The sequence below is a fragment of the Ambystoma mexicanum genome, chromosome 8 (assembly GCF_040938575.1).
Source record: "Ambystoma mexicanum isolate Mex_15411 chromosome 8, UKY_AmexF1_1, whole genome shotgun sequence".
Taxonomy (NCBI): Eukaryota; Metazoa; Chordata; class Amphibia; order Caudata; family Ambystomatidae; genus Ambystoma; species Ambystoma mexicanum.
The window spans coordinates 987,806,170-987,818,793 of record NC_090929.1 but is presented as its reverse complement, the minus strand read 5'-3'; the positions used below and the strand labels follow the sequence as shown (position 1 = coordinate 987,818,793).

Below are 12,624 nucleotides of genomic sequence, written 5' to 3'. Positions count from 1 at the left end.
TTTGCTGCAGCCTGGTGATCCGATTTCGACGGTTGAGGAAGTTATGTGTCTGAAATGCATGTAATTACCTGACACCCGTGAGAAAGGGAAGGGAGGGGGCGGGACGGAAAGGAAGGGAGAGGAAGGGAAAGGGGGAATGATAAAGGTGAAAAGGAAGGGAGGGGGGAAGGAAGAAAGAGGGCAGGGAAAGGGATGAAGGGAGGGAGGAAGGAAGGAAGGAAGGAAGGAAGGAAGGAAGGAAGGAAGGAAGGAAGGAAGGAAGGAAGGAAGGAAGGAAGGAAGGAAGGAAGGAAGGAAGGAAGGAAGGAAGGAAGGAAGGAAGGAAGGAAGGAAGGAAGGAAGGAAGGAAGGAAGGAAGGGAGGAAGGGAGGAAGGGAGGGAGGGAGGGAGGGAGGGAGGGAGGGAGGGAGGGAGGGAGGGAGGGAGGGAGGGAGGGAGGGAGGGAGGGAGGGAGGGAGAAGCCTCTACACCCCGAGCCTCTTGTGTGGCAAATCGTGTTATTTCCAAATGTCCTCATCTGGAAAGGGTTGCACTTTTGGAGTGTGTTCTGCACAATACAGGGAGCCTGTCTATTGTGGAAAGCACAGGAAAGACAGATGCACATATAGAGTAGGCTCTGTCATCAACAACAACAGTTACAAGACATTCTCAAAACATCACAAGTCACATTTGGAATTCTGTAAAAATGGCCATTCTATATTTATAATTAAAAAATGTTTGCTGCAAGATCCGCGACATCAGCTAGTTCACGTTCAGCATGTTAACCAATTAATAGTCGAGCCTTCTGTCGCTGAGGTGCAGCAGAGGCTTAATTAAAGTCACGCAGAACAAGAGCCATCGCAGAGCCCGAAATGGGGGTGACGAAAGAGTCCCACTCTCGAGTCTGAGCTGAATAACGGTGCCTGCTGAGAAGATCTGTATGACACCTCAGCGAGGCAGGGTAGTGACCCACCACGTCCAGTATACCCACTGGCACCTCCCTCAGAGCTGGGAATGGGCTGTGTAATTGCTGCTGCAACGGTGGGAAGCTAGACAAACTAGATACAAATTCCATCCTCTTGTTGTTTGAGCATGTCACAAGTTCTGATTATCACTGCATGTCGACCACGTGTACATACATATGTATTGTGCTCTTGTTATAATAACAGTGCTGGAAATGGGCAACATTTACTGTGGGAACTCCCTCCCCTCCACTCCCCCTCTCCTCGTGCGTGTGAGCGGAGGGGGGAGGTGGGGTTGGATTTTCAGTAGTGTGGGTGGGACTGAGGGGCGGAGCTGGGTGTTGAATAATGAGGGTGCCCTGCATATACGATGCTGGATGCTTTGCATAACAACAAAGTTCATTTTGGGGACATACGAAAGATCACAAATGTACCAAACACGGTAGTAATTGAAATGCGCATTCCTTCCAAGCATGCAATGCACACTTGGTATGATGCTAATTTCATCTGTCGGAATAGTCACCATGACAGTAAAATGTATGCAAAGCATGAGACATATATACAGCTTTGCTTTGGACTGTTTCATTGTATGTGTTTAGGTTGTCCAGCTGAGCAAAGGAAGACTCAGATGCAGTTTGTGAAATCATTGCATATTGCCGTCTGACTTGGAGCAGTCAGGGGCAGAGTGCTTCCTCAATTGTTGGTGTTTTGTGTGAGGAATTCGACCAACCGTACAATGGGTGTGCGCTCGCCTGGGCTTTTTTGAAATTTTAAATGAAATTGAACGATGGTAGATCAACCTCTGGAAAATGTCTAAGGCTAATCCGCACACATTTTTCTATGCTTTGAAGCATGACATACGCATAGACCTGTGTACTCTGGGTGAACACAGCCTACAGGAGCAGTCCCCCTTTTCATATTTAGTTGGGATATGAGAGCCAGGAATACACCATGTCATCTCAGAAGGGGGAGGCCCAAACCTTCTCCCTGCATGGCCAGCCTAGTTAACTAACAAAGGCTCAATTGATGTGCCCTGTCCTTGTGTTGAGTCATGTAGCTGGTGGCAGCATTTGCATACTAATCAGAGTTTAATTCAAACAAGCCCACATGGGGCCTGGCTGCAGAGGCTAACAAAGGAGACAGGAAGCCCCAACACCCTTTCATATGCCCTGTGTCAACCTGATGCCAGCTCCCACCCTCAGTATCGATTGACAGTGAAATGCCATGTCTGTGACTGCATGTTTACAGTAATCATCCACGCAGGGAGATCCCATTCAGAAGGTACGAGCATGTGGATTGACAGAGCCAGAAAGTCTGATCTCGTTGCAGCTTCAAGGAAGACCTGCAGCTTTAATCAGAAACCACAGATAGCTCCATTAACCACAGAGACCCTCTGATCCACAACAGACAGGAAGATGGGTGGGACTTAATATTACATGTTTTCACCCCTTTACCTTTTCTGTTGCAAAGCACTGTGGTTATGATCTCACGCATACAGGAGATTGTTGGTGGGGACCCAGGATTGGTTCATTAAGGTAGGCTTAGCCTACACCAATCACTGTGGCCCATTTGGCTTTAAGAGAAGGTTGATCCCCTCTTTTGACAGATAATCTGAAGGCTTCACCAGAAGCAGAGGGAAGAACTCATCATTGGACCCCGGCTGAAGCTATAGTCTGCCTTACATCTACCGCCAGTCACGGAAGGCCAGGACCTCCAAGAGGGAAGCAAGATCCCTCCCCTAAACATCTCCCAGGAAACAGAGGGAGATACCAGATCCAGAGGACCCTCCAGCAGCTCCAGAACCGGTACCCAACCAGCACACAGCACGCCCTGCTAGGCTCTGCAGCAAGCTTCCAAGGTGGGAAGTGCCAGAGCATCTCTGAACCAAACCAAGGATAAAGCAGCTGCCTGCAACACTCTCCTCAGCTTTGGCCCGTCAGCCTTAAGGGACAACACGAGTCCAGTGAAGAAACTAGGAGGAGTGCATCGACAAGCATCTACCGACATCCTCCTTAAAGAATATTTTTGAGCTGCAACCAACTGCACCACAGACTGTTGTTACACCACAGTCGCTAAAGCCATCCGAGACGTCTCGAACCAGTGCTTCAGAATCGCCGGCCAGCATTTATACAACGAATCCTGACCTTGAGCCGCCGTGAAGTCCAGCCTGCAGCCGTCCGTGCAGCTTTGCTCACCGAACTGCCTGCTGCCTGATACCCGCAGCTATCTCCCGTCTTGAACTCTGTCGCAGTAGCTGCAAAGCGCCCTGAAACGGACTCAACCCTGTTGAGTACCAAGAACTCCTACAGCACAAAGTACATTGTAGTTCTGTCCCTTTGGTGCTTCTCCAAAGGGCCCTAGTGACATTTTACAAGCCATTGCTCTCTTCGTATTGAAACCAAGTATTCTTGAACTATTGTGATTTACTTACCAACTACTCTCCTGTCAGTATCCCGGGTGCATGCCTTTTCCTTCTTTGAGACTGTCTGTCCTCTGCATTCCTTTACAGGATGGGTTGTATTTCGTAGTGTACTAAAACTGTCTGTTGTGATAATAATAAACGATCTATTTGTATACAACCTTGAATGGACATTCCATTTTATCATTAGGTGATCATTGTATTTTCGATCCACGGCCTTTCAGAGATAAGCCTGCCGTTCCGTCCACATTACCAAAATTGGACAAGGAGGTTTATAATTTGCTTGTGTTTCCAATCTGTTTGGATGTCTTTTGGTGTACTAGAGGTGTGGGGCTGATTAATGGTTTAGAAACCGATATTCATCCCTGGACCACTGTTGCACCAGAAGTGGATTTGTCACAGTTTGGGCATTGTGTCTACATGGAAGGGTGCTCCGGCAAGATAATTTTTCCAGGAGCGCAGCTCCGTCTTGTTCGAGCCCAAGTCCTCCCTGAATGCACATTTTATTAATGACATGCATGTTCCATCCAATTAACCTTTTCCAGAAAAACGTGTACATGCACATTTAAAAAGCATGTCATGGATAATCTACAAAAAGTTAATTATGGTGCAGATTTCTTCACGGACATCCCTCTGAGGCCCGCTCGGTTAGGTTTGCTTCACACAATCAAAGACGTTAAGCCAGCTAATGACCTAGCCACAGCAAGCAACCCTACCACTTCACAGCCTCAAAACAATCCTCGGTTCTGCTCCCTTCTGATCAAACCTTACTTACCCTCATACACCACGACTTCGGAAAGACATTCCAGCTTACCCTGGCAAAATTGACTGATTGAGGAGACCCTAGCCGCAAGAAAATTCAAATGGAATTATAAAGTTCCTCCAATCCTCACTTAGTTTCTCTATAAGAGGGAGATAAACTAATACACATTTAATTGAGAAAATATAATTTTAGTAAAATAATGAGGCTTGATATTCACTATTTGCCAAGAGTATTGAGGCTTTCTCTGTAGGAACATTGAATGTATTTATTGTCCTTAGTGAGAGGGCTGCTTGGATTATGGCAAACATTGCAATGGTGATGAAGTCTTGCGAACGGAGGATAGCACAGGGGTACTGCGCTGGTCTTGGAAACAAGACCATGCTGAGCAACAGAGGTTCGAATCCCAGATCCACGCTTAAAAACTGAACTCCGGTGTGGTCTAAGGTGCGTAATAAAAAAACAATAAAATAAATACCAGGCATTCCGTTTATCAGAAATACAGCATGAGGTATGTCGGAAATATCCCATATCATATGTAATCAAAGAATTGAACATTTTAATTCTGCCTTCTTGTTTCAGGAATGAAAATGGGTATGGGAGAACAGAGGTTGAAACTGCTGCTTTTTCATCAAGAATAAAATGCAGAAACGGGTTACTAATGACACTTCTGAACGTTTTGCGTCAATGGGGTCGACATGTGGACATCTGTAATGTCACAGATATTCTCATTATCAATGCTTTAGAGTGGGTAGCTCCGGGGCATCACGCTTGTACTGAAAAGCACACGAGCAATACAAGTTCCCATGCTAGGCAGGAGTCCGGCATTAAGCGCTTTATAAATGTGTTTTACCTTTTTTTTTTAAGACTAAACAAGCAACATTGGCATCCATTTCAGTGCTGACTGGTTGGTAATGTTTCAACCTGAAAGATTTAAGACCATGGTGTCAATAGGAGTGGGATTAAAGTGAAGACCCGGGTGGCTGCCTTGACTTGACGGCACTCTCGAAAGATCCATAAATTACCCAAGTCAAACACGTAACGCAAGACAATTAGAAGCAACGTCACTGCAGTATCTAGGGCGTTGGGTGCACCCAGTGGATGGGCTTCCGAGAGATCAGAAATGCTCATGTTAGCATCTTTGCGCTGAGAAAGGAGATGGTTTGCGTTTGACCTTCTTGATTTCCAGCACTTGGTGGTGCTCAGTTGATATCATATTATCAACCAATGCAACCCATATCGCAGCAGAGATCATTCCTTATTCAGCAAAAATCAGCGCCTGCTCAGTGATTCGATATCTTGACCTCAACAATATGGAAAATGGTTATCGACCCATTAGTGCCCCTAAAAAAAATCAAGCTGAAACCTTGCACTTTCTACCACAGGTGCAGTTATAAAACTTAATGTAGCTTTCTTAAATCACTTAACTTTTGGTGAGAGATCATGATTCAAGTAACATCCTCAAATGCCAGTCTTACAGTTAAGGCTATGTTATGTTATGTAATAAAGCTTTTATACTGTGCCAATCGCCCCCTAGTTGTTTTACAGCACCTTTATGTGTCAGAGTCACTTTTTTTGGCCGAATAAAGATCTCATGAATCGTTTAACGCTTCTTTGGAATGTAGGGACCAACAGATGCCCTTATTTTCAGACTGAATGCTGCGCATGATTTCACAAAATGGTGCGCTGCTGCCCATAGCTGGGAGGAAAGCTCAGGGGCAACGCGTTTGTCTTGGAAGCAAGGCAACGCATAGCAACACAGGTTCAAATCCTGGGCTTGTGCTTAGAATCTGGTACCCAGTATTAATGGGGACGACATTTAGGGTCGCAGCTAGGTCTCCCTTGCTACTCCTGTGGTCTTCCTTGCTACCCCTAAAAAAAGAAAAAAAAGAAAAAGGAAGCTCTTGGACTGTTGCCAGCGCCATGTGGCTGTTTGTTTCTGAAGTGGCTGGCTTTCTTTTTCAGGCCTCTTAAAGCAAAATAAAGGGGTTCCACAAGTGTAACACTTTGAGCAGTGACCCTAAATAAGAAAGAATAGGAATACCAAATAATTTGTCTTTCGGGAATTCTATGCAATAATTTCTAGACTCATTAAAGGTTTATTTCAGGCACACTTCAAGGGGTAAGTCACTAATTTAGTCTGTTCTTAAACACCTCAAATTCACAATGCAGACAAAAACATCCAAAAAGCATTTAGAGTAGAATAAGCATCCATTTCAGACTATGGGCCTGATCACAAGGTATGCAGAGTGGTAAAAAAAAACGTAATGGTAATGCTATTACCGCTGCATTACTGCTCCGCTCAACTATGGGTTGGGCGGAAAGTTGGGGATTCACCTCCAGCTCTGAGCTGGGGTAAATCCACCAACTTTCTGCCCATTTTTGGCACAATTACCACGGCGGTATTAACGCTACAGTAATTGCACCAAAAATGCCCCATTGGTTCCAAAGGAGCCAGAATAAATGGTGACATACCACACCACCGCAACTTGGAATCCGGCACTAATAGTGCAGGATCAAGTTGCACTAACGCTAATTGCGTTGGGTAGAATCCCTGTGGATTTACTGCCGGGAAACAGCCCAACTTGTGATAAGATCCAATGTATTTTGCTTTTCGCAAGTTACAGTTATAGCATGTTTTTTTTCTGCTGTTGTCTCTGTTACAATCACCAGAAGACATTTTGTAATTGGTTATTTATAACGTGCTTAATACCCAGAGGTTTCTAAGCGTGGACCCGGGGATCGAATCTGTGGTGCTCTGCGTCGTTTTGCTTCCAAGGCAAGTGCGTTGCCCCTGAGCTATCCTCCCAAGACAATCCATCTCAGTGTCCTCAGTCACTTGACTCAATCCTTGTGCCTAAAAGCTTGTGTACAGTGTAGAAATGTTTGCCCATAGAACGTAAAGTGGCCCTTGATTAATTGTGCCCCAATTAATGCTTTGTTGTAATGTTTATCTTTCCTATCTCCATGGCACGCTGTTAAGGATGTTTGTTTGCATGTGAGGTAACGAGCGCCCAGTGGACAGGATGCCGTGGAGTATGCTGCTTTGCCTGTGCTACTCGAAATTCTTTAATATACAATTGTGAAACCTCCCAATGGTATGTATTTTGCCAACCTCTGAAGCCTGAAAAGTAGATGCATGCATTCTTGGCCTGTGGTCAACTTTGCACCAGACCTGCAGACGAACTGGCCTGCTTTTGAATCTCATTTACCAGTTTAATGGTATCCACTAGAGTGTAATTTGCTTTCTGACTTTGAGAACATTCATACATGTAATTAAATTGCTCATTTTACTATAGCCGGCAAGATAGCTATAACTGGTAAGATAGCTGAGTGGGTTGAGTGCTCGCTGCTGTGATGTGTGTGTGATGTGCAGGTTTGAATCCCGGCAAAGCCACGTCAGCCTTTCATCCTTCTGAGGTCGATAAATGAGTGCCAACGCAGGTTGGGTGATATTGTATGTATATTTGTTCTATATAAAGCGCTTAAGTGTAAGCGCTATATAATAACACTTTATCATTTGGCCTTGATCCTCTGCTTGCAGTCACTGTTATTTGGTAATATGGGCCTATACACACTGATAATAACGATGCATATGGTCATCCACTCTTGTATGAAATGCATATCACATTACAGTGATATTGTAACCATATTTTTGTAGTGTACTTGGGAACAATGCTATGTGATGCCACTTCCTGATTTGTCAATGGGTGAAAGGTTGTGTTCCATCGCTTCCTGTGGTGTCACTTCGAGGTGGGGTCAAATATCACTTCATGTGATGTCATCAGAGGTCATGCGATGTCACTTCCGCTACCCCAGGCATTTTGGTGAAATGACGTCCCTGAGTATTAAGCGTGTCATAGAAGAGCAATTATAATTACTGTATGGCATCCAAATATCCTCCTACACCACATTCCCTGGAAAGCTTAGTTTCACTGGAGTGCAGCCCCAGGTTTTGGTTTCTATCAGTTTCACGGTGCAGAGTCACTTTGCCTGCATAATCCCTGATACCACAATAAACCAACCTCCTCCCATCCTGAGAAATCCCCTATTGCAGTTTTCCTCAGGTTCATGTTAGCATCAAATACTTTACCCACCCACCTAAATATGTGTCTCAGACAAAGAGAGACCAAGACACCGCTGGCAGCGTATAATGGGGCCCTGCTAAACCCCAGTTTATGTGATTAATTATGCAGCACCCTCAGAGAGACCGGCCTCAAGGTTGAGGATTATAGATGACCAAGTCAGTATTTACATATTAGCAGAGGTCAAAATGGCCGGGAAATAAAGGGTATAACCTTCCCTTACTTTTCGGGGTTTACTTTATGCGACACCGAATACCGTTCCGTGGAGACTAAAGGGTACAATTTGGGGTTTACTTTATGGGACACAGAATACTGTTCCAGGATGGCAACTTTAATAAAAACACTTTTTTTTAATTTCATCCCTATTGGGGGCTCGAACCTGAGCGCAGTGCAGCATTGCACTACGCTATCTCTCAGGGGCTGGAAGAGGATTTTTTATTTCAATAGCCTGCTTGGGATATAAAACCCATTCCCAAGCAGTCGAAACGTCCAGCTTGATCACGGTCTGTGTATGAAGGGCTGTAGGCTCAGACTTGTTATCAGGCAATGGGAGGGGTGTGTCTCTGGATGGCCATGTTCTTTAAGAGGTGCGAACCAAGGGTGGTGTAGGGGAGGCTGCATGAAGGTTCATGCTGAGTGGGACAATGACACCTTTTTGGCGATCATTTAAATCCATTTCCTTTCATTGTGTTTCCTTCAGTCTTACTAGAACACAATGTTGCAAGGTGGAATGGAGGTAAAGGAAGGACCCAGGTATGGGGTATGAATGGGGGGGGGTGAATATGTGGGAATGCGCAGAAAAGGGGGCAGACCAGATAGAGAGAGCATAGTTCCACTACTTTTTTTCTACACATCGACCACTGCATATTTGTAGGAGTTTGAAACAGTGCCACGTTCTGAAGAAACCGCTTCAGTAGACAAATTCGGCATGCTGCATGGGCTGTGGCGACATGTACAAGGACCATACGACAATATTATTTCCCATAGGCATTTTTCAGCACAAAATCCGTGCCTGGAATACACACACACGCCCACCTCCCCTAGATGCACCGTTTACTGTTTGTTTCTTTCTAAGAACCAGCAGACTCACCCAGGCACCCATGATTGAATAGCTGCGTCATTGCGATGCAGACCCCTGAACACCAGCTAAACAGGTGTGATTCAGCGATCCGATGTGCCAACAGGCGAATCGTTCCGCAGCTACTCAAAACATAACGTAAATTCATTATACTATGCACACAAAAAATGTATATGACAATGTTTACAGCAAAGTGCAGTCCACATAAAACTAAAAACGTCAATCATTTCTATAAACATCTGTCAAAACGTGGCATGGCGAGATCGGCACTGTGGTGAGGCCTCCAGCATTTTCCTCATCAGTCAAGGGGTCTGATTTACAAAGCGTTTTTGAATGTGGTATTCCCATTGAAAAACGCTTTTGTAAATCTTGCCCATGGTGTCTGCAACACCCCCTGCAGACCTCGCTATATTCCACCGTCAGATTCCGCTCTGCACGCTTTCAGTGCCCTGGTGGGCGTGGAAATAGAAAAGGGACGCTAACCACCCAGCTCTATGCCACCCAAGCACGGAGGCTTGAGTCACTGCTGCCCGAAATTCCATCTGTGCACATCTGGCGCTCAACCTGCCGAGCTACATACCCATCTATCCACCTCCCCGGCCCCAACCTGCCATATCCACAGCCCACATCTGTTGCCCCCCCTTGCAATGCCCAAATCACAGTGCCAGTTTACCAGTGCCATCAAACGACGGCCAAACTAAATAAGTGTTTGGTACAAGTCCTGTTATCGCTTGCACCACACCAGATGCCATATGTACAGTATCTATGAGCCCACTTGCAACCCCTTACTGCGGAACCGTACATATGCAGAAACTCTTTCGAAAGAGCTCTCAATTGGCAACACGGCACGTTTTTGTATGCTCTGAAATCACACATGGCATAGATGCATTATACAGTCTTGGCATGCACAGCACGTTGATCTTCCAGAAGAGAAAAACAAAAACAACGGAACCACCGCGAAGATTACGGCGGGCACGGAACGCCACGGCACCTACCTTTCTGAAGTTTCTTTGGATTCTCGTAAATCCATAGAAAGAGGTTGGCAAATACACAGTCACAGAGCCAGGGGTTGCCCTCGAGGCGCACCGTCCGCAGAGACGGCAGCGCCAGCAGGGCCGCCACGTCCAGGCTCTGCAGGTTATTGGCCTGCAACTCCAGCACCTGCAGGGAGCCCAGGCCCTGGAAGGCGGCCGCGTCCACGTCCGACAGGTTGTTGTTGCCCAGCCGCAGCTTGATGAGCCGCTCCGCTGATTTGAAGGCGCCGGCCTCCAGCTGCACCAAGTTGTTGAAGCTCAGGTCGAGAAACACCAGCTTGGAGGAGGTGCTGAACGTGCCTTCCTCCATCGAGGTCAGCGAGTTGTTCCGCAGGTCCAGGTAGACCAGGTCCACGTAAAACAAAAACAAATCGTACGGAATGGCCTGAATGTTGTTGTTGGCGGCGAGAAGTTTCCGAACATCCAGGGGGAAGGCGCCGGGGAGCCTAGACAGTCCCCGGTCCCTGCAGTCTATGGTGTGGTAGTCCGTGCAGGTGCAGGCGGGGGGACAGAGCTGCCCCTGAGGTAGGCACAACAGGCAGTAGATGCAGAAAGACGGTAGGAGATAGAGAAGAATGCATGGCAACATGGTAAAGGGTCAGGGCCGCTGGGGAGCAGGGCTACGACAGAGACATTTTTTTTTTGCCCGGCTGAGCAGCAATGTCTGCTACAGTACACAGCACACGGTGCGTGCGCGCGCCGGCGCCTGTGTGTGCGCCTGGCAGGCTGTGCGCGTGGGGTTGTATCCAAGAGATCGCATATCATCGCCCAGAGATCAAATGGCAGCGCTCTACAAGGAGGCGAGCTGTGGAGGTGCACCGCGGGATGTTTCCCGACAGGAGAATATAATCGCATCTAAAAGCCGTGGCATCGAAGGGGAAGGGGAAGGGGGGGGTTGGGGGGGGGGTGGTTCTTGGAGCACCTTCGGCGAGCGGCTGTCCTTCAGATTCCTCACAGCAGTCGGTGTTAAAACCCCACCTCCGTTCCCACTGAAAATTAGCAGCGGTTCGCCTGGAAACTTAGAAGTCACGCTTCATAAATAAGAAAGTGTTTATGCATTTAGTGCATGTATCCCCCGTGGCTTCTTGCACAGGTCCCTAGGGGCAAGGTCATCTATAGGAAATTGGGCACGTACGCCTTTGCCTCCCTCCGCCCCCTAACCGCAGAAATGAAGGGATCTGGAATGTTTAGTTTTACCCCTCCCCAATGTGATCACAACCCCATAGCTTGATACGTTGATCAGCAGGATTATAGCAATATATCAAATACCCATTCCCATCTCCTCCTCAGACTTCTTTGAATCAGATTAATAAGTGGCATTTCAAGGGCAACGTTAGCAGTCCACGACAAGAGCACTTGTGAGCAGGGTCTCCGAGAACGTAGGTGCTCTGGGGCCAGCCTGCACCCTCCCTCTCCCTTACGCTCCCCCTACAAGCGAGTGTTGTCTTAGGTGCAGGGCACCTATAAGTAGCCCTACGAAAAAGGTAGACATACCCCAGTATAGACGGAGGGCTCCTATTGGCCCCCTCACATTTCAAGTAAATCATCTCTTCTCTTCCCCCTTTTTCGTTTGTTTGAGCCTGCAGTTCACCTGCGATAGTGCCGTTGCAGTACTGGCAGGTGGGATCCTACATTTCTGTAACGGAGATGCTAATTCAATAGCACAGTTGTTGACTTTAATAGCATTATATGGTTGTTTTTTGCCAAGGCTTTCCTTGATGGAGTGAGCTCCGAAATTCATTGGAGCAGCATCCCTTTGCCTGTGGACATGATTAAAATGTGAACATGTTTTTCTTATCTCAGTTCTGTTTTTTTATATATTGTATTGTAACGGTTTATGCAGTTCCTTCACACGTTTAGGGTGGCCCCTCAATAAACTGTACCAATTGGGGGCTCTTGCCAGGAAAATTTGGCTGGCTATTTTTGACTCATGACAAGTGCATTGTGACAGACTATTCATTTTGATATAATTGCACTAAGGTGGAAGGAAAGTCATCTTTGCTTTGTTGAAGTGCTACAAGGAGTTGACCCCTAAGTTCCAGGAAGGTGTATAGGTGAAAAATGAAGATAGAGTACGTTTTGATTTGGCATTGTGAGTGGAAATTAAGCGTGAGCAGGGTGATTTTTGCCCCGGCGCAAAGGAAGTTCTACAAAAATGTCAAAAAGCCATTTTAAAACGACTACTATAGATGTGAGTGATTCCAGGAAAAATCTTCTCACCAAGCTGTTCATTCGTGGAGAGTGGACAGGGGTGGATGAGGGGAGCAGGCAAGTAAAACATATGCAAGAAATTACATTTTAAAGAAT

The 12,624-nt window shown here is 46.5% G+C and overlaps 1 protein-coding gene across 1 annotated transcript in view; it reads right to left on the bottom strand.

The window, feature by feature from the left end:
* LRRC38 (leucine rich repeat containing 38) overlaps positions 1-11,034 on the bottom strand; it is an 820,566-nt gene extending 809,532 nt beyond the window's left edge. The window contains exon 1 of the mRNA XM_069610902.1: positions 10,279-11,034. Within this exon, the coding sequence (XP_069467003.1) occupies positions 10,279-10,906 (628 nt within the window). The 5' untranslated portion in view covers positions 10,907-11,034. The remainder of the gene's footprint in view (positions 1-10,278) is intronic.
* Positions 11,035-12,624: the final 1,590 nt, after the last annotated feature.